This window comes from Corapipo altera, unplaced genomic scaffold (assembly GCF_003945725.1).
Source record: "Corapipo altera isolate COAL_440 unplaced genomic scaffold, ASM394572v1 70, whole genome shotgun sequence".
Taxonomy (NCBI): domain Eukaryota; kingdom Metazoa; phylum Chordata; class Aves; order Passeriformes; family Pipridae; genus Corapipo; species Corapipo altera.
This window is the reverse complement of record NW_020884911.1, coordinates 7,332,627-7,359,028: the sequence shown is the minus strand read 5'-3', so window position 1 is coordinate 7,359,028 and position 26,402 is coordinate 7,332,627. Positions and strand designations below refer to the sequence as shown.

The 26,402-nt window shown below is 39.2% G+C and overlaps 1 protein-coding gene across 12 annotated transcripts in view; it reads left to right on the top strand.

Moving 5' to 3' along the window:
* The window catches only part of KIF16B (kinesin family member 16B), a 143,157-nt gene that overhangs the window by 968 nt on the left and 115,787 nt on the right, over positions 1-26,402 (top strand). For 11 of the 12 annotated variants that reach the window (XR_003529395.1, XR_003529396.1, XR_003529397.1 and 8 more), the window contains exons 2-4: positions 15,245-15,314; positions 17,027-17,140; positions 21,288-21,404. Coding sequence is in view for 9 of the 12 variants with exons in the window: in XM_027653822.1 (XP_027509623.1) it covers positions 15,245-15,314; positions 17,027-17,140; positions 21,288-21,404 (301 nt within the window). In the remaining 3 variants the exon portion in view is untranslated. Of the gene's footprint in view, positions 1-8,568; positions 8,653-15,244; positions 15,315-17,026; positions 17,141-21,287; positions 21,405-26,402 lie in introns of all 12 variants that reach the window. The other variant, XM_027653820.1, reaches the window with a different exon arrangement.

Genomic DNA, 26,402 nt, shown 5'->3' with positions numbered 1-26,402 from the left:
AGAGACAAGTCTTACTAAAATAAAGTTGATGAAGGTAGGTAGGAAGGGGAAAATATTGCAAATTGGTTTAAAGTAGTTTAAGCGGTTGGTTGGGGATCAGAGTTGATGAATAATCGTGTTGCACCCTCTTGCTTGCCCCTGCTCTCTCCCCCGGGTCTAACCATATGGTTCTTAAAATTTTTTAAAGTTATTCTGTATACACACTTCACTTTTCCTTTGAGAGTCTCAGGCAACAGGTAGCACAGGTCTTTTAAGTATTAATAAGATTTGTTATGTGCAGTGTTTTGTAGAAGTTTTGGTTTTGGACTATAACTGTGATCTTCTAAGGGACAGAAGAGAGGGAAATGGAAAGCACATAGCAGAGGAGAAAAGGGCTGGTGATGGTGATAGGCAGTGGAAACACCGACTGAAAGTGTGTGAGTGGAACTTTGGAAGTGTTGTGGTGAGGGAATATCAGACAATGACATCTGTATTGCACATGGGAGGGTAACTTGGATGGGGCTGGATCAGAGAATGCCTAGAAAATGATGAAAATGGTTTGTCATATGATGGAAGAGTACAAGCCTAAGAGCAGGGCAGACAGAGTTCTGATGTTGTCCAAGGGATAAACCAAGAAAATGGTCTCTGTCATAGTTGTGTGGCAGCAAGGTGACTGTGAATAAGCTTGCTCTGAAAACTGGTAAGTGTCTGACCATGCCAACTGTGAAGAGCCTTCCACTTCAAGTTGCCAAAACCTTGCTCTTTATGGGATGTTGTTTGATGTTTATGAAACATTATCCGGAAGCTGAATTCAGTGCCATGGGATGTTACTTGTAAGTCTTAATTTTTTCAGGAACACAGTGATTGTTTGGTGTGGGACCCAGTGCTGGGGTTGGTGGTCTTCCTCCTCTTCAGTCGGTGCTGGACTTGTGCTGTGTTTTGTAAAACTGAGATCTTAAGCCTTAGGGGATCCAATTGCCTTTCCTCTTGCACTAGTGAAGGTGTAGTGGCCCATAACCCAGGAGCAGAAATTATATTTTGCTTATATTGGTTTCACAGAATCACAGAATTGTTAGGGTTGGAAGGACCTCTGGAGATCATCTAGTCCACTCCTGTGCCAAGGCAGGGTCACCTTGGCAGGTGTTCCCTTGTACTTGTATCTTCTCTCAGCTGTGCTCCGTTCACCTTTTTTGGGTCCCTGGAGCATTTTCCAGAGGAAAGGCCTTTCTACCCTTTCAAAGGAACTTTACAGGCAGGTGTTCATTCTCCAACACTTATTTTCAAAATTGTTAACAAGATACTGTATAGAGTTAAATTTAATTCAGTTAAATTTGCTTTGTTTGTTCAAAGCTTAATCGTATAATGCAGCTTATTTCATGAGTCATTTTTACTTAGAGAAGACAAAGTTAATGAATGGTTATTGGTAAGACTCCTGCATTATGGAGCAGTTGCACTGTGTGGTGTCATAGCACTGCTAATTGTGTAATAAGTCATGAACATGGTTTTTGGAATGAATCATGGTGGGGAGAGGGTTGTTATTTAAGGCTTACTTGCTGTTCCATTGCTTAGATGACAAATTTTAGTATTCTTGTTTCTTCTGCTGTGACTTATCTTCTTTTCCTTCTCTGACTTGACCTGGAAGGAATTTTTTCATTTCAGTGCTGTTGTCAAAGCTCTCGACCGTTCTTCTTAGAGCACTGAACATCTCAAATTGTGTTACATGGAGGTTGCTCTACAGTCTTTTGACTATCTCTGAATAACATAATAAACGTGTGTCTGATGGATTTACATCAACTGCTTAGAAACCAGTTGTGAGAGTAAGCTTTGGAAGTTCAGTTCCTTCGTGAGTCTCCATCTGCCCTTTGGTTTCCGTCATTCAATACTGAATTGCCATGACAGCCTTTCAGTCAGTGCTTATAGCTATATGTTTCTGTAAAGTGATAAAAACCCTGCCAGCTGGAGGAAGCCTTGCTTTTCCTCATTGGATAGAAATCTGCAGGGAGGTGAGGTTGGGTGGTTTATGTATTTTGCTGTGGCAAGGTAATGGCTTTGGACACCATTACTTCTAAGGTTCATTTTCCAACACAGTCACTAGAAGCATTCATTTGTTATCTTATACTTTGGAGGGCTTGACTGAAGAATTCCATGTCTAGTCCTGCCAAATGTAGTTTCTCATCAAGATCCTGTCCTTCCTCAGAAAGGCCATTTTCTGAGCAAAATGATGGGATTATAGAGAAGTGTAATCAGCTTTGAGGCCCTTTTCTGTTCACATACTGAACAGATGACTTTGGGTTCCTGGTTACTAGTTGCTGTCTCCTGCATAGTGTGAGATATTTGGGATGCTTTTAAGCCTCACCTGATTCTGTTTCTGTGGTTTGTATTGTACATTGCATCTGCACAGTTCAAATAAAGGCATTGCTTTATGTTTGTCTGTTTGGAGTCTTTTAGGAAGAAAGGGGGTAATATTTTCTTGCTTTCGTTTCATGTCACGTTTTCATTGCATGAAAACTAGGATTCAATTAGTGTTCCAGAAAGCCACTTTTACACTTTCTTTGTTTGTTAAATAAAACCATCTAAAATATGCTAATTAAGAAAAACATGTTTTGGTATTTAATAAAGGAAATATCAACTTGATTCTTGCAAATACTGTTGCTAATTCTTGTGCCTCTCAGTTTCTTACACCTGATAGCTCTGTTCTGTTTGGCTTTTAATTCATGAAGTAGCAGAGGAGAGCAAGCTTTTTATGATTTTTAACCCTTTTCATCTGTTTCTTGTAACTGCTTAAACTAACTACTGTATTTACCTGGCTGAACAAACTAAACAAGAGCCATGTGCTGTTCTTACCTGCAGAGATGCCGCTGATGTCAGAATGTGGGTTTACACTGCAGGAAGTTTTCCCCTGACTTACCCAGTGCTCTCAGTGTTTTAAAATAAATGTATTTAAATAAATAAGCTGTGTAGACTTTTTCACAGCTCTGTTCTTATTTCCAATATAATGAAATAGAAACTGCAATTTGATTTCATCTTTAAATGATCAATTTTTACTTCTGCATGCACACACTCCTTGGATTTGCTCTCCAAACAGAAGTGACCAGTGGATATGGCAGAAGTGCCTGTCAGAGGCTGTAGTGCTCTGTGTGGTCATTCACAATGACTGCCTGAAGATTAACAGCTTTTATGTTTGATAGTGGGGAGACAGAGAAAATACATTTTATTGCTTGGAGAAGGGTTTTTTGTGACTCTGGGGTTTGTATGGATTAAAAACCATGCTGATGCTGATACTTTAATCCACAAATGCATTCTGTGTGATTATTCATTAGATGTGAGGCAGGCCCTTCTGGATTTACATTATTACACCTCTTGGTTATGCATGTAAGTCTAAGCAACTCCTCTCTGTGCAGAGCTGGAGTCAGAGTACCTTGGGAAATTTAGGACCAACATTTTATTATATTTAAAAATAGCTGCTTGCACAATCCAGGCCTTAGTATCAATAGCAGAGTTTTCAACTGCTCAAATTAATATACCAGTGCAAAGGACAGAGATATAAAAGGAGCTGCTTCATTTTACAGGGAACATGTGACTGGAGTGTTTTTGTAGCAGCAAAAAGAGATAAAGAAGTAAACAGTGAAGAGCCAGCTGAAGTCTTTAATTTTCATTTTAAATGTTTACAAATGATTTAGGTAAGGACTTACTGGGAGTATGGAATTTATAATTAAGTGTTCCTGCTTTTTAGAATTGAGGAGCAGAAAACATGCATGGAAATACAGAGTTTTCAATACAGGGAAGAGAGAATGAATTGGTTTCTCATGGTAAATTGCAGTGTCTAAAGTACAAGTTACTGTGTATATTTTTCATTTTCATGAATTTATAGAGTGTTTTGACAAAATGTGTATAACATCAATGTAACACAGGTAAAGTGAGAAAAGATGTAGTGATTACAAGCAAGGACACTCAGCTAAATATCATGTTTGGCTCTGAAGTGCATGGTGAAATTTTTGCTGCGTCTGTTTTTGAGTGGTGATTGCTGGTTGTTGCCCTTAAGAGACGTCCAGAGTGATCCCAGAAACATAACTCAGAGCTTAAATACGGCCAGTGTTGCAATACTGTCACTTTCTGAACTACTGTACCAATGAGGATAAGCTGTTTATCAGCAGGCTGAGTTTGCTGTTTCTTATGCTAACTGTTTGAGTTTCCATTTTAGTAATGGTCCTTGTGATTTGATTTATAATCATATACAACTTCTATAAAAAGAAGTTGAAAGATCTGTAAAGATAGTGTGAGGCTCTGGTGTGCCTGAGGTGAATGTACATCTCTCTCTTGCCTCTGCTTTTATATGTGGGTGAGTCTGACTCCAATAAAAATCTACTTTCATGCTGAGTTGGCAAGGTGAACTAACTGTTCTGAGTGTGACTTTTTGACCTTGCCATGTTTGGTGTCCAAAAACCTTGAACCCGTTTAATGACCTCTGACAGATTTTTCCCTTTGGAAAAGTGGTCAAAGTAGATGCAATTCTCCCTCTGAAAGGAAGCTATGTATATATGTGTGTCTAAGGACCTTCACCAGTGTGCGACTTCTGTTGTTAGGGTTGGGTCAATGTGTAACAGTGTAGACTCTGGTCCAAGTCCTAGGGTCATGTAGAGGTGATAGTAAGAGAACTTGACGTCTGGAAGTAGAAGTGTTCTTAGTTTTGTAGGATACATTAAAAAACGCTTTTATTTTCTGTTTATTATCTCTCACCTCTTCAAAAGGAATGAACAGTAAGAAGAGTGTTGCTCTACAGTATGGTCATGCACACCTTCTCAGGACAGGTCCTCTGCTCTAGGGGAGGCCAGAGGAGTGAGCATCAACATGACAAAGTACACGTCATCTCTCCTTAATAATCACTACCTAGTACTTGTTCAGTTGTGAGTTAGAAGTGTAGAATCTGACCTGTGTTCCTTATAGGTGAAATGAAATGATTGTTGTATAGTTGTGTGTTTAAGATGTAGGACTTGAGAGAAAAGGGGGGTGGGTAGGACATGCAGCTGTCCCTGCTCTGCAGGGCCTGCTGGTCCCTGGTTTTGGCAATATTTGACATCTGACGTGGCAAGAACGTGTATTCTTCAAGCACAGGTATCAACAATAAATGATGACCTCAACAGCTGTGATTAGGTAAAAATGTCCTCAAGGGTTATAAAAGTCTCAGAGATGGTAGTTTATGGCTGTTATTTCTGTCTGTAGTTCTGGGATGAAGATGGAATTGAGGTAGCAGTGTTTGCTGGGAAGCAGAGGTGCTGAGTATTGTGAGGCTCCTCTAAATGGGATCTACACAGATTATATATTTGAGAAAGGGATGTAATAAGCTGTGTTATAAGGCTGTAAGCAGACTACTGAAAGATGAGAAAAGGCTGGAGAACCTCCTGTTGAAGCAAATGAAGTAGAAACAGCAGCTTGCTCACAACAGAGCATTGGCTCAAGCTTGTAAGGACTAAAAAAGAAAAAAAAGTTGAGAAGAGCTTAGTGGGCTTACAGAAAAGTCTTGGTTGTCAGAGGCAAACATAAGAGGTAACAGAAACTGGTAATCAATGTAGTAGCAAGAAGACTGTTGATTTTAAAGTTTTAAAGCTTTTTTTGGTATAAGAGTAAAAAGGAGTAGATAAATAGTTCAGTCCTATTTATGTAGGAATGGAAGAAGCAGCAGTCAGGAGATGGGGAAATGCCAGAGTTCTTTTACCCAGGAGTTTAAGGATAACATTGCAAATGTAAGGCAGAACAGCTGCTGTCCTGAAGAGGTTAAGTTGCAAGTGGTCTGTGTTTGTTAAGGGATGGTAAAATGCAGAACTGGACAGCTGTGTGAAGGAGCAGAGTCTGAGGAGAGTGGCCTATGCTAAAATAAGAAGTTAAATAGAGAAGCCATCAGCAAGGATGAGAGTTGGCTGGGAATTTGGATGCTGCAGGTTGGGATATTCTAGAAAAACCTGTTGTATTCTCCTTAGGCTTTTCCACAATAGCAAATGTCAGCAGTGCTGAAGTGCTGAGCTAAAACTTAGGGGTACAAGCACTAGAGAATGTCATCACTCCCCAGTGGTTTGTTTCTCTAGAGTTTCTCACCTGTGCTAAAGTACACGGTCTTTGAACATCAGTGGCTTGTTTTCCTGCTTTCTATGCCCTTTTGCTCTGTGGTTAATCTTTGAAGCTTTTCTACTTAGAAATGATGGATTTGAATTTAGGAGTGTGCTACAATCTCAGTGCAGTTCTTTTTTGCAAATACATTGCAGAGCCACTGAAGCTGTGGTTGATGCTTCCCCCAGCAAGTCTCTGAGTCAATATCTCATAAAATTCTGTTTCTGGAACCTCGTTATCTGAATTATGTGGGAAAGGATCAACAAAAATTATGGCAGTCATTGATTCAAAGAATATCAAGCTACATGTGTACTCTGTGTTATGACTACTGGAATAGATTAGGAGATGCAAGTCTAGAAGTATTTGCAGGGCTTAAATGTTGAAAAGAGGAATTAAATATTTAGTTATGGCTCCTTCATAATATCTCAGGAGTAATGGAACGAAGCTAATAATGGATCAGCTTAAACAGTATCTAAGGAATTACTGCTAATGAGATAGTGCAGGTTGTGGAAGAGTCTCCTGAGAGGAGTGAAAGCCTGGGCAGTTGGGTAGAGATAATTCCTTTTAAGAAAGTCATTACAGGAAATGATCTTGCTTGAATGGGAAGGTGAGACTAGACCTGGCTGGCTTCTAAGCAGCTCCTGTGCTTGGGATTCTACCTCCAACCTCCTCTGCAGTGGTTTTTGCGCAGCTTTATACACAGGAGAGAGAATAAATGCAGTCTTTACAATGGGATCTTGCTCTTTACATGTATCAAGGAAGATGGATTAGGAGGGATAGTCCCAAGTGCAGAGCTTTATCCTTGTGTTGGTGAGCAGCAAAACTGGAGCACACTTGCTGCAGAAGTAGCTCCAAGGAGTTCCAGCCAAATACTGGGTTGCCATGAACTGAAGAGTTAATCTTGCATAAACCATCAGAGGTCAGGAAGCCCAAATACAGCTTCTGCTTACATGTGTTTATTTTTCTGGCCTTTTCAATTGATGCCTTAAGCCCCTAATGTTTTTTTTATTTCTTTTAATATTTGTAAGACTTGTAAGTTTTATAAGCAGTGAAAGTAGAAACCCTCTCTTCTTTGCCCTTGTTCCTTTCCCTTTTCCCTGTAGCACCCTTGTTTACACATTCCTTAACCCTCTTACCCCATTCTATGCTCCCTATATCAACCCTACTCCTGAATCCAATAGAAATGTTTAGTCTTTTGTCAAGGTTAGGCCTAGACAGTTGACAGAACAGCATATCTGGGCCTAAACCACAGAATGAAGTCAAGAATTAGGTAACTATGTACCCTTTGTGCTCTGATGATGATGAAGATGGGATGAATGGAGGGTCCCGAAATGCACCCCAGACTCATTTTCAGGGGGTGGACCCCGGGGCGGTCCAGAGGAAAGGCCACAGGGTGGATACATCTGGGATTGGATGGATGATGTTATAAAATGTAACCTCTCGGGCACAGGGGTACACGCGCGCGTCTTGTAACATCTTAGCCTTGGCAAATAAACCCTTTTCTTATCTCACCCCTAATTAACTACTCCGGAGATTTTTTCAGCACCTAAATCCCACGGCAACACAATACTTTAATGCAAATGCTTCGAAAATTTTTCGAGGCAGTGGGATTTGTCACAATCACTACCTTGTTTCATCTGTCCCCCTCCCTGGTGCTGAAGAACAAAGACCTTCCAGTGCCAGCAGGGCCAGAGCACAGTGGCAGTGTGGACACATGTGGGGCAATGCAATTAACCTGGCCTCATTTGCAGTTTGTAATCCCCAAAACATTTTGGTCTTAAGCATTTTGGACTTAAACCCGTAGTTTTAGAATAGCATTTCCCAGTTAACTTATGTCAGTATTATCAGACATGTTGCCGGGTTGCCTATGCACGTTAGATCGCTGAAATGATGAACAGTAAAATACATTCAAACCATGCTCCCTGAAACCAACAGAAATAATGAGTGTCTCTGAATTGTAGCTTTCCTGATGCAGTGAAGCGAGAGAAAGGTGAGTCAGTTTGTTTCTCAGGCTTTGTTTATTTGAAATTAAGACCGATTTTGAAATAAATGGGATTAGCACTCAGCTGTTTTAACCTGACTGAGCTCTTGGACTTGAAGACTCTTAGAAGTCTTAGTGTCTGAAAGGCAGGTATTGTTGGTAAGAACAGCTGACTGAATCGAAGAGCAAAGTCCTCTATTTTGCAGTAGCTGTGAGTACAAAGGCAGAGTTATTTACTGAGAGAGGGTTTTTCAGAGGTATCTAACAGAAAGAGCACGTACATGGCACTTGGCATCTTAACTGCTGATGGGCTGAAGTTCTTACTGTTGAAGAGTCAGACACTTCAAATATTGACTTTATGAAGATTCTTCTCCAAAGAGTTTATATTGTGAATACAAAGCAATAGTGAGATGCAGAAGCTTGAAGTACACCCATCATTTTTCTGTATGCTTATACATTTGAGAGATATTTGTACTTCAGATAACTGAAGTCACTTTTCATTCCAGATTACTTCTATGTGTCTCAGTAGAGGAAAAGAACAACATATGAACAGCTTTATGGATTATTTGAGGGTCTAAAATATCCATGAGGTCAGGCACAATTTTTTTTTTTTCATGGATTTCTAAATTGAGGACTTCCTGCCCCAAAAGAGAAGAGCACTGAAGGGAGACAGCATGGTTTCTTTGAATCGTGCTTTGCTGTACACAAATGGTTAAGTTAATCCTGTCTTTATAACTTAGAGTAGCAGGGATAAAAGAACAAATTGGAAGAAACAACATATTAAGAACAAAATATCATGTGGATTGAAATGCAGGATAAACTTCATAGTGTTATAATAGTTACAACACAGTTCCAGGGTGTCGTTCATATCAACTTGGTTGTGTCTGAGGTTATATTTTATGACACTTCTGCCAAAGATGGGCATTTGCTATATTTTCTTAAAAGGGTAGCATCACAAATGTGTAAGAAGGGGGTTTGTGTGTGGCTGTCTTAAACTTCAGTTATACAGGACTAGTTCCTGCTGGTAAGACCATTGCTGAGCCTGGTCAGTAGGCAGGCAAAGCAGGAAAGTCGCTGTTGAGGTAGTCTGCAAATTGAACATGAAATCTTTTCCAGGTTATTAGGAGATCAGTGACCATGACATGTATGGATACAGTAACTTTAAGTTAGCTGTTGCTGATTTAAAAATTTGCTTATGTGGCTACCCACCTGACATGTTCTGAGTTATTGGGAGGTGAAGCTATCTATAATATTATTAAAAATACAAATTTTAAGAGCAGGTCAGGCACATGATTTAATATAGTCACCAATCTGTATTTGTTACTGTGAGTATGCGTAGTTTTCCCAAAGAAGCTGGATATCATTTGACAGAAGACAGCACAAGGACACCTGTATATTCATTTTCTGGGAGAGCCTTACTGCTGTAGATTAAACTGCTGGCTTCCAGTGTTGTTGGTAAAATTTATTCTTATGGCAAAAGGCATTTAATCTAGACTGTCCTTCATACAAGAACTAATATGTGTGTACTAGTATATAAACTTAGGGATTATTTCTGTTTCATAAGATGTACAAGATTTCCCCTGTGTCTGCATTCTCTGTCACTGGATTTATTGTTCTGGTTTCAGCTGCACTGTGGAGAAAATCCTGGGACTAGCAGAACTCTGTCTTTTAATTATTTGCAAAATTTGCCAATTTTTTTTTTAAACTGGCATCACAGAAGGGAATGTGCAGTAGCAAATGATTAAGATTCCCTTGATCACAGAAAACCTTATGCCCACATAAAACGTGCTTTATGACAAAATTCTCTTTTAAAGTACCAAATAGGTGCACAGTTTGTCTCTTAATGAGACACAAATACAATCTGATCCATAGGAAGCCGTTTCTTTTAACTTCAGTCCCCAGGAGTTTCATGTGCTCTCTTCTTGTCTGGCTGCAAGTGAGGTGAAACCAGAGAGCTGGCACAGCCCATCTGTCAGCCAGCCCTGGCTCATCCCGAGCTTTTGAGGCTGTTGGCCCATGTCAGACGGATTTGACAGCTTGGGAGAGGTCTGGAAGATAATGAAGATATTCTGTCAGAGGCAACAGGCAGTTGTCAAAGAGTCTGCAGAGCCCTCTTGACTGAGGGGGAGGCTGCAGCCCTTATCAACCATCACTGGATCCATCTAGGATTCCCTTCAAACTGAGACTAAAGGACATGTGATTGCACTTGTTGTGGGTACAATGTGTAGTTTTACAATGTTAAGTTCTACACTATATTGGTGTAAACGTGGCTTCAGCCATTTGATTATGGGCTTGTAGCCATATCAATCAGCTCTGTGGGGTCACTTTGAGCTCAGGATATGCTGGGCTATTACCCTGCCATGGAGACAACTGTGAGTTTTATACCAGTAACTCAAACCACAGTGGATTCTCAGAATTTTGGGGTTAGATGAGATTGCTTGACTTGTTCTGGTTTTAGTCTCAGCCAACATTACATTGAAACTACTTGTTACTGATGGTTATGGGGAAAAAATTAACATAAAGAGTGTTGAAGATATTTTATTTGCAGACCACCAGATTTATCTTTTTAGCTGCATTTAGATATGGAAACACATTCTTTAAAAATGTACTTTTTACAAAATAATTTAGTAAGCATAGAAGAAGTTAAAAAACCCCTCCAAAACCAAACAAAAACCTCTGGATGGGAAAGAGAAATTGTTTGATACTTCATATTGCAACAATATTACTTCTCCTGTAGTTACAGAAAGTAACAAAGAATTTCTTGTGTAGGAGGGTTTTTGCTTGACCTTTTAAAGTGTACAGTTGTATTGATGTTCCCCTCTTAAGAGTTACTCAGACAAAGGAGAGTGCTCTTGGTCTGTGTAATTCTGTGGGACATGAGGGCAAATATACAGTTACTATGTTATCCCGCTACTAGAAAATGCAGGGTTCTTTCTGTACCACACTTTGTGCTTGTTTTTCAATTAAATTTAGCTTGAATTCTCCTGGTCATTAAGCAACCTTCATTCTTTCACTTTGTGACCCCAGAAGTACACCTGGGTAGTGAACAAGCAGAGTGACAGAACAGGAAATATCTAACATTGTGTCTAAAATGTGAACATAAGAAGTAGGAGGCACTTTGCTGAAAAGAAAAGCCTTTGAGCATGAGTTGCTTTTATGAACACTCAGACTATGTTTTAGGGTGGTTGAGAAACAAAATCACACATCTGCTTCAATATAATCCTCTTCCAGTAGATTTTTCTTTAAATGTCTACAGTTAAGTGAATTTCCAAGAGTTTATTTTACAGCCCCTCTTTCTGTTTTGACACTGTGGTGCTCTGCAAGCAGCTGAGGTAGTGTCAGTGACTTGGCTGTGCAGCCTTGGAGGTTTGCTGAAGTGATCTTTTGAAACAATATTTGGGAAAACTGGCACTTTCTGCCTGGTCCTTTTTGGTTTTCCCCTCCCACACCCCAGATGAAACACATCTCGTTCTTTCTATTCTCTTGTCAGAGTCTGACAGGTAATCACAACTGATCCCCATAATATCAATTTAATAGAAATCATAATATCATGAATATTTAATGGTTTAGCTATCATAAATGCTCTAGTGTCTGAATAATACTGAAAGGATTCATAAAAAAAGCACTGTTTAAATAACTGAACTTTCCATTGAAGGACCTTAAAGGAAGGAACTTAAAGATGAACTTGGAAAAAGACCAAACAGATTTTGCATGTCAGTAATAGAGCTTTCTGTAAAGCTTCCCTTGTTGATTTATATTTGAGGTCACAGTGGTTTTTCATGCTTTTCTCCCTTCTCTCTGTGGGAGTATCTTCAAAAAGTCTTGGGGTGGGTGACTTAATGAACAAGGGTCATTGAAAGTTGCTTTGAAATCTGGAGATACTGCTAATATTTGGCTGTCTATGGTATGATTTCAATTAGATGCCCATGGAGATGCAAAAACTGCTCTGGTCTTTGTCCTCAAAATAAGCAGGGAATATAAGGGAAGGAAAGAAAGAAACTTGACACAGAGGTATCTCCGTTGGAGCTTTTTCCATGGAGCTGCTACAGCTGCTGGATTATCTTCAATTCGAAGCAGTTCTTCGCAACCTGTGTGCCTCTTGTGAGGAAATTATTAAAACTTGGCCCAAGTAAGCTATTTAGCAAGTCAGTAACAAGACAAGGATACTAGTTCTTTTAATCTTATCTTGGTCCTAACACTGGCATTGTTTTATATTAAAGTGTCAGTATTATCTGAAGTGGTTTTTCTGGTTTTTTTTTCTCTGTTTTTTTGCCTTTCCTCTTTTCATCTTGCAATGAATTGCTGGATGAGTAGCTGAATTGAGCAACAGTGGAGTTAATAACAGCACTGGACTGATACATTTCCTGGTGTCTGTGCCAAGAAACTTGCCCACATGATCACTTTGTCATTTGGTTAAGGGCCACGGGATCACGGGTTATAGGTTTCCTTCCCTTGTGATTCTGGAACTCCACGTGGTGTGTGAAACAGCAGGGAGAAGAGCCAGGAGGCCAGCTCTCAGTGCTGCCGTGTGAGCAGATTGGGCTTGGGGGGAAGCAGGATTTCTTAAATCATCGAAGCATTAATTGTGAACTATCTTTGGCAGCTGGACCCTTTATATTGCTTTGTGATAGGGCTAGAATTTGCAGGGGCAGAGATTTGGCTTAGTGGCTGGGGCTGGTCTCTGGATTAGGGCTGGTGGTCCCTGTGGATGCTGGAGGAGCAGCTGGTGCTGGAGGGTTCTCCCAGCACTGAAGGTTCTCAGAAGGTTGCCCAACACTGCAATACAGCTGTTTACAGCCTGAACCTTTAATTAGGGTGGAGCTTGTAATCAAAACTTTTTGAAAGCGATTTGGCCCCTCTGAGCTGCATTAAATGAGTGCCTGGAAATAACTGGCATCACGAAAGCAATTGTTTTTTATGGGATACTCTCAAACTCTTTTATGTGTACAATAAATTATACTCAGCTGTCTCATATTAAAATGATGCTTTAGCATTTGTTTCCTGTTAATTTTTGGTCACTTTTCTCTGGTTGGCTTATTGATTCTGTTCATAGTATTCCTGTATTAGATTGTCCTCTCCCTATCCCTTCTCCTACAAAAATGCAAAATTCTGTTTGTGAACTGTATTATTGGCTAGTGCTTTACAAGGCCTTTTTTTTTTTACTTTGAAATCCTTATTCTTTAATAATGTTTATTAATATTATCCGTGTTATCACAAAATTAATTACTGTAGACTTCTCAGAATTTTGTGTAGTTCATATGTGGGTGTTGGACATGAAACATTTTGTATCAGTCATCCATTATTGAGTAACTTTAGATGAGTAATATGGAGAACTGGCTTGGTCTGGGAAAGAAAGCACTGACATACTTTGCACACCTCAAGCATGAAGAAATCAAGGTTAAAAAGCAATAATTCTGGCCAAACTTCTTCCTGCCTAGAGTCCTTTTAAGCTTTCTAGAGGAAGCAGGTTACAGTTTATATTTGAAACAGATTTTCATAGTAAGATTGACAATTTAATTGGGCAGATTACTTATTACATTTCTGCTGAGCAAATACCTACAGACAGGCAGAGACTCTGGAAGAAGCAGGATGAATGGCAGCCATCCACAGGCTGCATTATTGCAGTGCCAAAATCTGTTTCCTACAAAAAACCACCATTGGAAACTTCTCCATTTCCCTATTTATTATCTGTTGCTGTATTTTGGTATTTCAGTATCTTAAATGTAGATCTAATAATCACAAGGCATACCTCAAATTTTTCTCTGGTAGATCTAAATTCAGTTTTATAATTAATGCTATAATTATTACAATTATATCTTTTATTAGCTTAGAAAATAACTTAATGTGTTGATATTTAATTAAGCACTTTTATTTGCCTAATCTTTATTCATTAATTTAGATTTTAAATGGTCTTTGCTTTTCTTTACTGTTGAAAAAAATTTAATATCCACAGAGGATGGCTGCAGTGTCATCTGGAGGAACACAGAGTTGGGTGATCCAGTGCGCCATGAGGAAGGAAATGTCACACTAAAATCCTGAACTTGGATCTCCTGTTAGTGGGAAGAAGTTTCTTTTTTGCAATTTGGGCTGGTACAAGTGATTATCTAGTAGTTGTTGAGATATTGTGTGATACGCTAAAGCAGCACTTTATTGCTTTAATTTTTTTTAATAGTTTTTTGATAAATAAAATGCTTTTATTTTTTTGGTGCTTTCTTCTGCTCCAGTGAGGCACACCAGTTTGTTAGGTGACTTGGCAGATGGTTTTGAGACAGGTGTGTCTGTTGGCATTTGGGGAGTGAGGTTTTGTGTGCTGTGTATCTTCTTCTTCTGGCTCTTTCTTCCATGTGCGTGTTTTTATTAGCACAGGAGGTGTTTTGCTCAAGGTTGTCATTCAGGAGCAGCCTGTATTGCTCTTATGAGTAGGGATAACGAAATCTGATTTCCAGGAAGCAGGTTGGAACGTGCTGGTTTTTGACACTGAGCTTACAATTTTTTGTGATAGTTTTGAAAACACTCAGAAACAGATGATGTGAAATAGATTCAAGTACATGAAAACGCTGCTGCAGAACTGGATTTTTTTCTTCATGGAATCTTTGTGCTCTGGGAAGCAACAAACCTGCTACCAACACTCTGTTGGTAGCAGAGGTTCTCCTCTGCACTGCCATGATGCATTGCAGCTCAAAAAATATGTTGGTACCTTATTTGTAAGAGGGTTTTAAAATACTAGGCTTTTGTGTTTTTAAACATTAGTCCCTCTTCCCTAGACTGTATGGGAAAGTGGGAACTCCTGCTGCTGGAATGATGGTGAGAGACTGGGGCTTATCTTGTAGTGTTCTGTTTTACCCTTCTTTAGAGCCACCTAATTGATGTCACTGGGCTTTGGATCAAGGTACCTCAAATTAAGAACAAACCACTTAACTGATTTACAGAGTTCAATTTCTGAAGCAGGTTTCCCCAAGCTTCTGCTCTGTTTCTAAATGAAGGTACTTGGAGGCAAGCCCAAATACTTCAAATATATGCTGTAGGAATAAGTAAACATTGGTCACAGCAATTAAAAAATACAATAAAAAGTGAATTCATTTGATAAGTGACTGTGGCAAGCAACCTCATGGGTGGAAATATGACTGTGGTGTTTTATTTAACATGCTCAAGTCTTTTTTTTTTTTTATTTTATTTTTTCAGGGAGAAAGACCTCAATGCAAAATTTATTATTTCGATGGAAAAAAATAAAACAACAATCACAAACTTAAAGGTGAGTAAACATAATTTAAAAAAGGAAGTTTTAACTGAGTAGCTGCCAAAATATGACTGGACAAAGCAATGGTGCTTACTGCACTGTGGAGAACAGCTCTTAGGTTTTAAAATACAGTGTTAAAACAATCTTTCTTTGGCAAAATAAACACCTGAAGAAAAGTACAAAGATCAGTGTTTACAAAGCCATTATGCTGTCTACTCTCTTATACGGATCTGAATCATGGGTCATCTACCGCCACCACCTGCATCTCCTAGAATGCTTCCATCAATGCTGCCTCTGAACAATCGTAAACATCCACTGGTCAGATTATGTGACTAACACGTCTGTTCTAGAGCAAGCAGCAGTCACAAGTATTGAGGCCATGTTGCTGAGAACACAACTGCGTTGGGCAGGACACGTCTCAAGGATGAAGGATCACCACCTCCCTAAGATCTTGCTTTATGGTGAACTTGCCACCGGCTGCTGCAAGAGAGGAGCCCCAAAGAAAAGATACAAGGACTCCCTGAAACAGCATCTCAGCCTTGGCCGTATTGATCAACATAACTGGTCTGCTCTGGCCTCAAATCGAGAGGTCTGGAGACACACCATCTATAACACTGCTGATGCCTTTGAGAACGCCCGCAGGATCACTCTTGAGGAGAAAAGACAACGCAGAAAGAACCGTGTCTTGCTGAATATACCACCTAAGGAGTCCTTCTGCTGTACCTTTTGCAGTCGGACGTGTCTATCTCGTATTGGCCTTTTTAGCCACCAGCGCGCTTGTAACAAATGTGGGTAGAACCCTTCCCAAATCTTCGTTTGCGAAGCCCAGCCATGATGGTGATGACGATGAAAACAATCTTTGGGGAAACAGGTTACACTGTTAACTTGCTGCACTGTGGTTGTTTGAAAACCACCCTACAGTCTGTATCTCATCAGTTTTTCAAAGATTTATCACTCTGGTCATTATTGATTTGGAAGATGAAAGCCAACAGTAGAAGAGGTATGTGCCTGATAGCTATTAAACCTTTGCTTCATGTAGAAAAAGTCTTCTGGAATTCCTGTGGAAATGAGCCAAACCCAAAGTACCCATCACTTGATCTAACATTTTGATGGTGTATTTTAACAATATACTCTCAGCAAGAGAAGTCATACAGCAAATTGGTTTTTGCAAGATAGTTTCCATTGACGAATACCTGAAAAGAAATTTCACTGTATACGAGTTTCAGTGTGTAGTTTGTTCAGAGTGATTTGGATCACAGTGTAGTATTGCAGAAGTGTAGTACCAGCTGTCGTGTCTTGAGCTGCAGGTGTGTAACATCATTTTAATTACAACTCCACCTTGAAGTGCTGTTCACAGTGCAAAGGTCTCTCTGGCTCCTATAAATTATATATTTAGGATAATCCCTGATTGTAATAATGTCATATATGGGATTGATTTCACTGAATTTGAATATTGTGACAAAAATGTACTGTGGTGGTTGGAGCAGAAAGCTAAAACACAAATTATTCCTGCTGTGCTGTTTTGTGACTTGATTATCCTTCTTGCTGAAGGGCATATCTGTTGCTAATTATATCAGTGCTGCTGGAATAATAGTCTGACCTGTCATCATAAATTTCTAAATTTGTATAGCCTCATGTTAAATTTGCATTCTGATTATTTATTGTCAAATGTTTTTAATTACTTCATCAGCATGTATTGTACCAGCTCTTTTTTCTTTTTTTAATAGGTACCAGAGGGTGCTACTGGAGACACAGGACGAGAAAGAACAAAGACATTTACCTATGATTTTTCCTATTTCTCAGCAGACAGTAAAAGTCCCAGCTTTGTTTGTCAAGAAATGGTAGGATTTCTGAATGTTAATAATTGATCTTTTTCCTTTCCCTTTTCTTTGGCTTGAAATCATTCCATGAAACTTCTTTCCATTAAAAGTGCTTCTTGTGTAATTTAGAAATTCCTTACGTACCTGAGAGTTTCAAGTTCGCTTTGTTTTCTTTTTTTTAACTTATCTAACAATGTAAGTGCTGTGTTTTCTAATACAGCTGACTAAATGCCTTCTTTCAAGTTCTCTTGTCTGATTTGTCTTGTAAGGTCAAGTTAGAAAACATCTCGGAGCACGGAATTTGGTTTTGAAAAACTTTTTAGAAAAAAAATCACTTTTGAGAAACAAGCATATATCTTTAATTCACTTAGACAGAAACATTCTTCTTATCTGATTGAAGTGTTTGTTTCTTTTTGTCCAAAAGTCTTGGTAGACATTGAAGGAGATTCTTTTTCCTCCTCCCTTGAGCATTCAACTCGGGAAAGGACAAAACTCTTTCTTCCTGCACACTCAGAAGAGAAAATCAGACTCAGAGCTATAGGAATTATTCAGATGAACAGACAGACCCTCCCTGACCTCTCATTTCATGTGAACATTCAACCTTTCTGCTGTTTGACATTCCCTAATAAATTTGTTAAATGAAATTCAAGTGATTTGTGATTACTGTCTTCTCTTTTGGTTTTGGTGCTGTAAGCTTCAAGTAAGAGTATTTCTTTCCCCTTAAAATAATGCAAGGGTTTGCTGAATATCCTGTAAGCCAGCTGGGTACCTACCTTTTTGGTATGTACTTCATCTGTTCTGTAACCCCTGAAATCAGGGATACTGTAATGGCTAATCCTAAAAAGGCTCACATTTAAAACTAATCATAAGAAACAATAAGTTGAAGCCATTTTTAAATATTTAGGAGAATGACAAGCTTTACCATTATATATATCATGACTATAATTGATAGCGAATTTATACATGAAATTTTCTATTAACCATCACTTATAGTGGTGTGTCCTCTTATTTTCTGAAAGCTTCTTTCTTATTTCACCAACTATTAGTTGGTTTCATTCAAACGTTTGATCATGTATATTCTTAAACTTTTGGGATTGTTATTTCTTGATGATGTTCTTTTAAGTAACACTTTTTTCTATATTTTCTGAAACATCAAGAAGTATACCTTTATTTGAGCCTTGATTTAGAACATCCTGATTACTTCAGCACTGTGGCAAATTGAAGTAATAATGTATTTGCATTCAGTGACTGGAATCCAAGTTTCTAGTGAATGTTTTTAAGCAGCCATTTCAGACCATATGGCTTTGCTAGAACTTTAGCAAATGCATTAAGTTCAACATGCAGAGAGGTATTTATTTATTCTAATTAAAGCAGCTTTGATCTTGTATTTTTCTGCCTTGATTCTACCTGAAGTTTGAGCTTTTATTTGTGGTTCTACAGACACAACAAATATTTGCCTCAAGTTTACTCATAGAAATTGATGAGTGTCTCAGCTTAATATTACTTAGTTTCATGAAAATGCACATAATTCTCAGTGGTAGCTGATCAGCATATTCTCAAAGTCGTTCTGATATGGAGGAGCACATCTCCATCAAAATAGTTTTAATCATATATCAATGCATATTTGCAAAAATCTGCAATATGTATTGTAAAAGTAGTGGCAGAAATTCTACTTAAGCGGCAATTGTGGCTTAGATTTATGGATATTTAATTCTTGGATCCTCTAGGTAGCTGTTTCTTTACCTCCCTTTAGATACTTCTAGAAAGCTATGTCAGACAAGACCTCATTAGAGGAAACTCGGGAAGAGAGTCATTGTGTTGTTTGGCTCTTGCTGTTACAATGCAAGTTATTTCCAGAATCTGTGAAACAATGGAGTTAATTCTTGTTAAAACAGCAAAGGAAAATTGAATGCATACAAATAGATATCCAAGTTGTATCCTGTGTTGATGTCCAATTTCCACGTATAAGTGATAAATTAAATTTCCCTTTTCAAAGTTTTTCCTTTTGGTGCCATTTTGCCTCTGTTTCAGAGGGGGTCAGGTTAAGGAAAGACCAATATAACTTGTCTGAGTCTGGAGTCTATAAAAAAAAAAAAGAACTAAAATGCCCATATAGGGGTGGCTGCAGCAACCTTGAGCCATGATTTCTTTAAAGCTGATTAGTAGTGATAGGATGATAACAATAAATCCTAAACATGGCTTAGATGTCCATGTTCAATATGCTGCTGTTAGTGTGTCCCACAGCCCTGGACCACCTTCTTCATCCTTACTGGCAAGAGTGTGAACTTCTCTTGCACCCACATAAATATTGTTGTTCAAGTACTGCTTTAATTACAACGTGTGCAGCACATTGAAAATAAAAGTTTTTAAACCATAGAAGTCCAGTTCCTAAACAAATGCTATGCAAGCTATTGTTCTCTTGTGTTATTAATTTTATATTTAATTGAAAGACTTTGTAGTTAAGCTCTTATCAAGTTGCTGCAGAATTTCCAGTTTACTGCACCAATGGCATAGGAGAAGGGCATCTTTCATTCACATTCATCTTGCCATGGAATCAAATTGATCTTGGTTGTTGGTAATGCAGTTGCCTGGTGCCCTTTGTTCACGATTGTTGGACTTTTCCATTTGAAAGGCAGAAAAATAAATGAAAATTTGTCTAATACCACATACCCTATTAATGTACCTTGTAGATGCAAAATATACCTTAGTATTCAAAAATTAAAATGGGGATGGCAATTTACCATCAAGCTTCTTAGTTTGTGTTCCTGGCAGAGAAACAAATAGAATTTTGACATTCACTGCCCTTTTGTGACAAACCAGTGTCCCATCCTAACAGTGTCTTTTCTTGTAACCTGTGTGTTAAGCCTTTGTGTTTGGACAGTATTGACTATAACTATCCTGTGTACTACCTCAAATCACTTTGCAAGGTATACATAGATTTTTGAAAGGGAAAATTCAGTCAAAACAGTAGTGCATAAAAGCTTGGTCCAAATGGTGAGGTAACAACTTGAGTATAGTGAAAAAGAGGGGAAAGAATAAAGGAGCTTTGGCTGATCTTTATACTCTTTCTCTTTGAGAAGTGTAACTGGTTACAGCATTTGAACTCCTTTGCTCAAGGGAAGGTCAAGTGAAGTATTCCAAAGGCATGTTTGCAATTGAGGATTAGGGATTAAGGAAATTACCCAGCATTCTTTCCAGGGAGAGGCAGCGTGATTATACTGTGTGTGTGCAATTTGCTATTAATAATGGCTTGTTCTCCTTGGCTAATTTAAACCACACATAGTGCAGATGAGTAGCCAAACTGTGTGAAGCATCTATGAGATTCTTGAAAATCATGTCTAGGTTGGGAGACACAGACTTATATTGCGAGAGAAATCCTGCACCAAGTGTTGCTCCTTGCTCAGCAGACCAGGGAGGGGTATGGTTCAAAAGGAGGGGTAACAATAATGAAAGGTCAGGAATCTGTAAGGGATATTGGAGCCAGTATTGCAGAGGAAGGTGGTGAGGGCACCTGCTGAGAGCTGAATCTGATAGGTGAGTACAGAGTCCCATATTACGGGATGTGGAAGAGGGATTGTTACCAGTTTTTACATGTTGAGGGCAAAAGATTAGCTGATGAAAGGGAAAGCGAGTTTCCCTGTTTTCCAACCTAAAAAGTATTGGTATGTAAAAGCCAGTTAGGAAGGAAATACAAGGAAGGCCATATTCTTATACTTGATTAGAGCAAAAAACCAAAACCAACCAACCAAAGAAACTGGCAGGATCACTGAAATGTTTCCTTTTGAGAAGGGACTGCATAATTGCAGAACATGGAGAGTTGGCAAAGATACAAAATGTGAGTAGGTATTAACAATAAGGGAAAGTGAATGAAGTGGTTGAGATTGCTGAAAGAAATTGGAGCTATACAAAAAGCATTTTTTTGTTCTTTGGAATGCAAGTAGATCTCTGACAGAAAAAGAAGTAAAAAATAAACTACTGCAGTGCTGTAAAGTAGATCTGGTAGTAAGACTTAATATTTTCTTTGAAGTATTAATTTCCTCTCCTATAGTAAATATCACTGGAGTTTGCCATTGTATTGTGGTATTGTTAAAGATTTGTCACGCTGGACTGATGACAATTTTTTTTTCCCCAAGCTTTCATTGACTTAAAAAACTTTATTTGTTTTTAGGTTTTCAAAAATCTTGGTATGGATGTGCTTAAATCTGCCTTTGAAGGTTATAATGCCTGTGTTTTTGCATATGGACAGACTGGATCTGGGAAGTCCTACACCATGATGGGAAATGTGGTATGTTGTATTTTCCTAGAATCTTAGAATACCAGATTGAAAGGCCCTCAAGGATCATCTGGTCCAACCTGTCTTGGCAAAAGCACAGTTAAGATGGCCCATTATCCTGTCCAGCCAAACTTTGCAAATGTCTATTGTGGGAGAATCCACCACTCCTCTGGGGAGATTATGATCTTTGTGGGTCCCTTCCAACTTGGCATGTTCTGTGATTATTTCAATTGCTGATTGTTCTCATGTTCAATCATATTCTTCCCAAGAGTAACTTGTATCCATTACCACTGGTCTTTTGCATGTGACTCCTTGTAAATGGGGAGTTCCCATGTTCTTTGTAGCTACGCTTTAAATATTGGAACATGGTTATAAGGTCTTCCCTGAGCCTTTTCTTCTCAAGGCTCAACAAACCAGCTCTCTCAGCCTTTCCTCACATGGCAGCTTCCCAGTCCTTCGGTCATCCTTGTGACCCTTCTCTGAACCCTCTGCAACCTGTCCACGTCTTTTTTGTGTGGCAGAGACCAAAGCTGAACACAGTATTCAGTTGTGACCTGACAAGTGCTGAGTAGAGTGGGATAATGACTTCTTTATCTCTGCCCTTGTTGATGCAACCCAGCATGGGTTTCTTTGCTTTCTTTGCCCCACTATTCACTCATATTGTACTTGCTGTCCACAAGATGCCCAGGTCCCTCTCTATAGAGCTGCTTCCCAGCCAATAGATCCTGGATTATGTTTTCCCAGGTGCAAGACCTTACATTTGTCTTTGTTGAACTTCATAAGATTCTTGTTAGCCCACTATTCCAGCCTATCCAGGTCTTCCTGCAGGGTGGGTCTCCCTTCTGAACTGTCAACTTCCCCATTCAGTTTGGTGTCCTTGTCAAACTTTGTCGGGATACACTTGAACCCATCATACAGGTTATTTAAGAAGATATATCAGACCCAAAATTGGTCCCTAAGGGACCCCAATCGAGACAGGTTGCCAGTTAGAGAAGGAGCTGTTTCTCACCACCCTCTGGGTGCAGCCTGTCAACCAGTTCCCACCCACCACACAGACCCCTTGTCTGGATCATAATGCATCAATTCCTTTAGGAGCAGGCCATAGGAGAAGGGCATCTTTCATTCACATTCATCTTGCCATGGAATCAAATTGATCTTGGTTGTTGGTAATGCAGTTGCCTGGTGCCGTGTCAAAAATCTTGGAGAATTCCAGGTAGACAATGTCCACTGCTTGCCCCACATCAACTGAACAGGTGTTGTTTTATTCTGTAACCGTGAATTAATATTACGTTATTGCAGGAGCATGTTTTTATGGAATTATTAATACTGCTGTCTGTGTACTACTGACTCCCATGTATCACACCTTCTAGTAGTAGAGTCTTTAGAAGATCTTTCTTTTATAGGAAGATATTACAGTTGGAAGAAGTCTATTTAAGTAATGCTCATTATTTTGGACAAAACCCAATAATTTTTGTTCAGTAACAAACCTCAAAATTTCAAATGTTACTGCTGATTTTCTATGTCCAGATCAAGACAAAAAAAAAAGATACTGATTTTTTGGGAACATAAAGGACCAGCTCTTTCTGAAGAGATGTGCTTTTTAGACCTCTTTTGAAGAGATGGAAGACTAAAATAAGTCCTTGACCCCTGTTTAGAGAAGGATTTCAGGTGAGGAACAGAAACTGGGGATGAGAGTAGTTCAGCACACCCTTATGAGATGATACAGTAGTTTTAATTTTAAGGATTAAGCCCTGTTGAGCACTGCAGTGAAGACCCTGGAAGAGGAAGGTGTGATAGGAGGAGTATTTGGTAGTTTATGAGTAAAGGATGGGAGTGGTTTCTTACAAATGCCTCCATGACTGTCCAAGGAGAGAGAGAACACACTAAACCGTTGGGAGTGGAGCAGTTTAAAAAGGCTGACTGATGAAGCCTGTTTGCCAGGCAGCCTCTGCAGGTTTCATTCTTTAGTCCTTGGGAGAAGAAATATATTGTATCTTCTCCTGGTAGAAATGAAAAGGGGAATATTGCCACTTGTCCTTCCTTAGATAGATCACTCTTCTGAAATGTAGTAAGATTGGGCACTTTGCACCTCCTCTAGCTTAGGAGAGTAAATTAGCTGTAAATCTTTTTCTTTCAGTTGCCACAAAATAAGTAGCTTTATATTTAACTTCAATATCGTAAGCAGAATAGACTTTTGTAACCACAAAAGATGTTATGACCTAGATGTGGATTTCTATTTCAGAAATTTATAAAAGTGACATTTTTATGAGACTACCTCACTATATGTAATGACTGTAATCATCAAGACATTTTGCAAATGAATAGGTGCTGAAGTTTGTTTGACATTATTCAATAATAAAGGTCTAATCTTCTTGCCATGATACATAAATACTTTAATCTGACTTTGTACAGAGTGCATATAAAATATAGTCAGCTGGCAAGTTAAATGCTTGAAAACTGATGGCCCTGTCAGAGAAACTACAGGGCTATAAGAAAACTTGAATTGGAAATAAATATTCTTTTTTTCCCTGCTTCTCTTTAAAAAGTCTGGAGTCTTTAAAAAGTCTGGATTCTATTCTCATTTTGCTTTCAATATCTGCTGTTGTCGGTACTGCGAGGCTTCTCCTGCAATTCTGTGTGCAGTAATCACTTCAAGAGTTATTCTAACGGGTCTACATATCTCTTGAGCAGAGATACTGAAATGAACAGAGATCTATAAAATATGATCTATCAGGAAAGTCAGACCTGTGTATGCAGAGAAGGGAAGACTATGAGGGAATAAAAGTCTCCCAAGACATGAAAGGCTGCTGCAGAAAGGAAGGGAATAGTTTGTTCCCTATGGTCAAGGTAGATTGGTAAAAACCAGTACATTTAAACTGCAGTAAGAGTTTTCTAGTTAGGTAGCACAGAAGGAGAACAGGCTTTTAATGGGAAAATACAACTCTGGATGAACTACCTATTTTGGTTCTCCCGATTTCCATGTCTGGAAACTCTGTAGCTCAGAAAGAAAAAAAGTTTAAGATGTAGTTGATCCTGCCTTGGAGATATAGGAGGTGAAAATGGAGAAAATGTTTAAATATAGTTTCTAATAAAGAGCGTACATTCTATAAGTTGTACCTTTTACTGATACAATATTCTGGGAACTGTGTGTTCTTCATTTCTCATCACTATATTGCTATGGTTGAAGTTACTCAATTAGAGCTAGTACTTCATATTTTAAGCAGTTGCTAAACTATGTCAGGCACTAATGATTTGCCTAAAACTTTGTGATAGATCTTTCATGTATTTTTCCTTAAGCTTTAATTAAAACTATTCAGGTGTTTCCAAGCATGAGATGAAAGAAAAGTCTTTTTCCTCTTCCTGTGTTTAAAAAAAATTAAAATAAAACATATGTGGGAATTTCCAACACCGACCCCTGAAACTTTACCTGGAAGTAGAGATTGATAATTGATACATATGGGGAAAGGCTGCTCCTCTGTTGCCAAAGGCAACTGTCTCAAAAGAAAAAACTGATTATTCTGCAAGTTTCTCCCTTTATCTAGGAGTTGTTTTTTTTATTTTAACCCAAGGTGCTGTCATCTGAACAGCTAGGTATGAGAGGAGGAGAGAAGATATTATTATTTCAAAGAATGAAGGCTGGTTTGAGAAGGACAGCGAGGCTCTGATTAAAGAAGGAAGAAGTTGGAAAAGGGCAAAATGGAGTGGTAGAGTATGATTAAAAAAAGAAGTGACTGAATGATAATTGGGAATTATATCTAGGCAAAGGAAAGAGGAAGAGGAGCTCAGAGATGGCACCTGGAAGATGTTTACTGGGACAGAGAATGAGGACAGAGGGACTAGTGTGGGAGCAGACTGGAGCGAACTTTGGCAAAAAGGGTTGGATTTCATGTGGAGGTCCAAGTAGAAGAGAAATCTTTGCCCAAGGAACACTTGCCCTGTCAGAGTCTGGTGCAGGGGAGTCCACTGACTTCGTGTTGTCCTGCTGCCACTTACCTGTAGAATCCCACCAGGCAAATTCTTAGATGCCTGGAGTCCCTGAGCTGTGTTCAAGTTGGATGTTTGTTCTGGTTTGTCCTAATTTGTCACCTGCTTAATTACAAGGCCCCTGACTCAAGGCACAAGAGCATTTCTTGCCTCAGCAGTGAATAGAATTAGAATTAGTCCATCACATCAGATCTCTTACGCATTTTTAGACTGCAGGCAAATTGTATCTGACAGACTGTTTTGTAAGCTGCTTCTGAGCCTAGAGCTCTGAGCCCAAAGCTCATGTGTATGTATATGTCCTCTCCCTTTATTCCTGGGAGCCGTGGCTCTGAAGGAGTAGCTGCGGCCATCCTGAAGTGATGGGAATGAGGTATGCTCAGCAGGTAGTTGGTTATCTACCTCATCAGACTTGGTAGGAATGGGGCAAGTGGGAGCATGTGGCCTCTTGTCAGATGAGACCAAAGCTGCATGGCCCTCTGCTGCTCCTCTCTGTTGCTGGGGAAAAGCCTTGTAGCTTACTGTTTGGCTGGAAAGGGCACTCCCTGGAGCAATGGGAAGAGGAGAGCTCCATGCTAAGTCTCTGGGTATCTCAGTGGTAGCTGCTGCCTGCAGTCTGATGTGTTTGACGTCAGTGGTGGAGCAGCAGCCTCACTGGGAGGAGGCTGAATTCTCCAGTGCCAGCTTAACCAAGAAGCTGACATCCTGCTGCTACTGTGTTAGTTGAAGTGGCAAGGACCCCATAATGGATAGTTGCAACCCTGCTAGTAAACCACAGTCTGTAGGGAGCTGTGAGAAGAAATAGGTTTTTTCAGATTGCTTTCTTAAACCAACCGAGCACTTCATGGATAAAAAACCCCTCTTTAACTGCAGAGTCAAACATTCAGAAGTTAAATATCAAATTTAATTTAGCAACATTGTGGGATACAGTGAATGTAGGTTAAATTTTGTTGGTGTGTACTAATTTATCCAGAGGATCTGCTGCATCTTTCAAGACAGGAAGGGCTGTGAGCTGGGGATGGGGGTGTT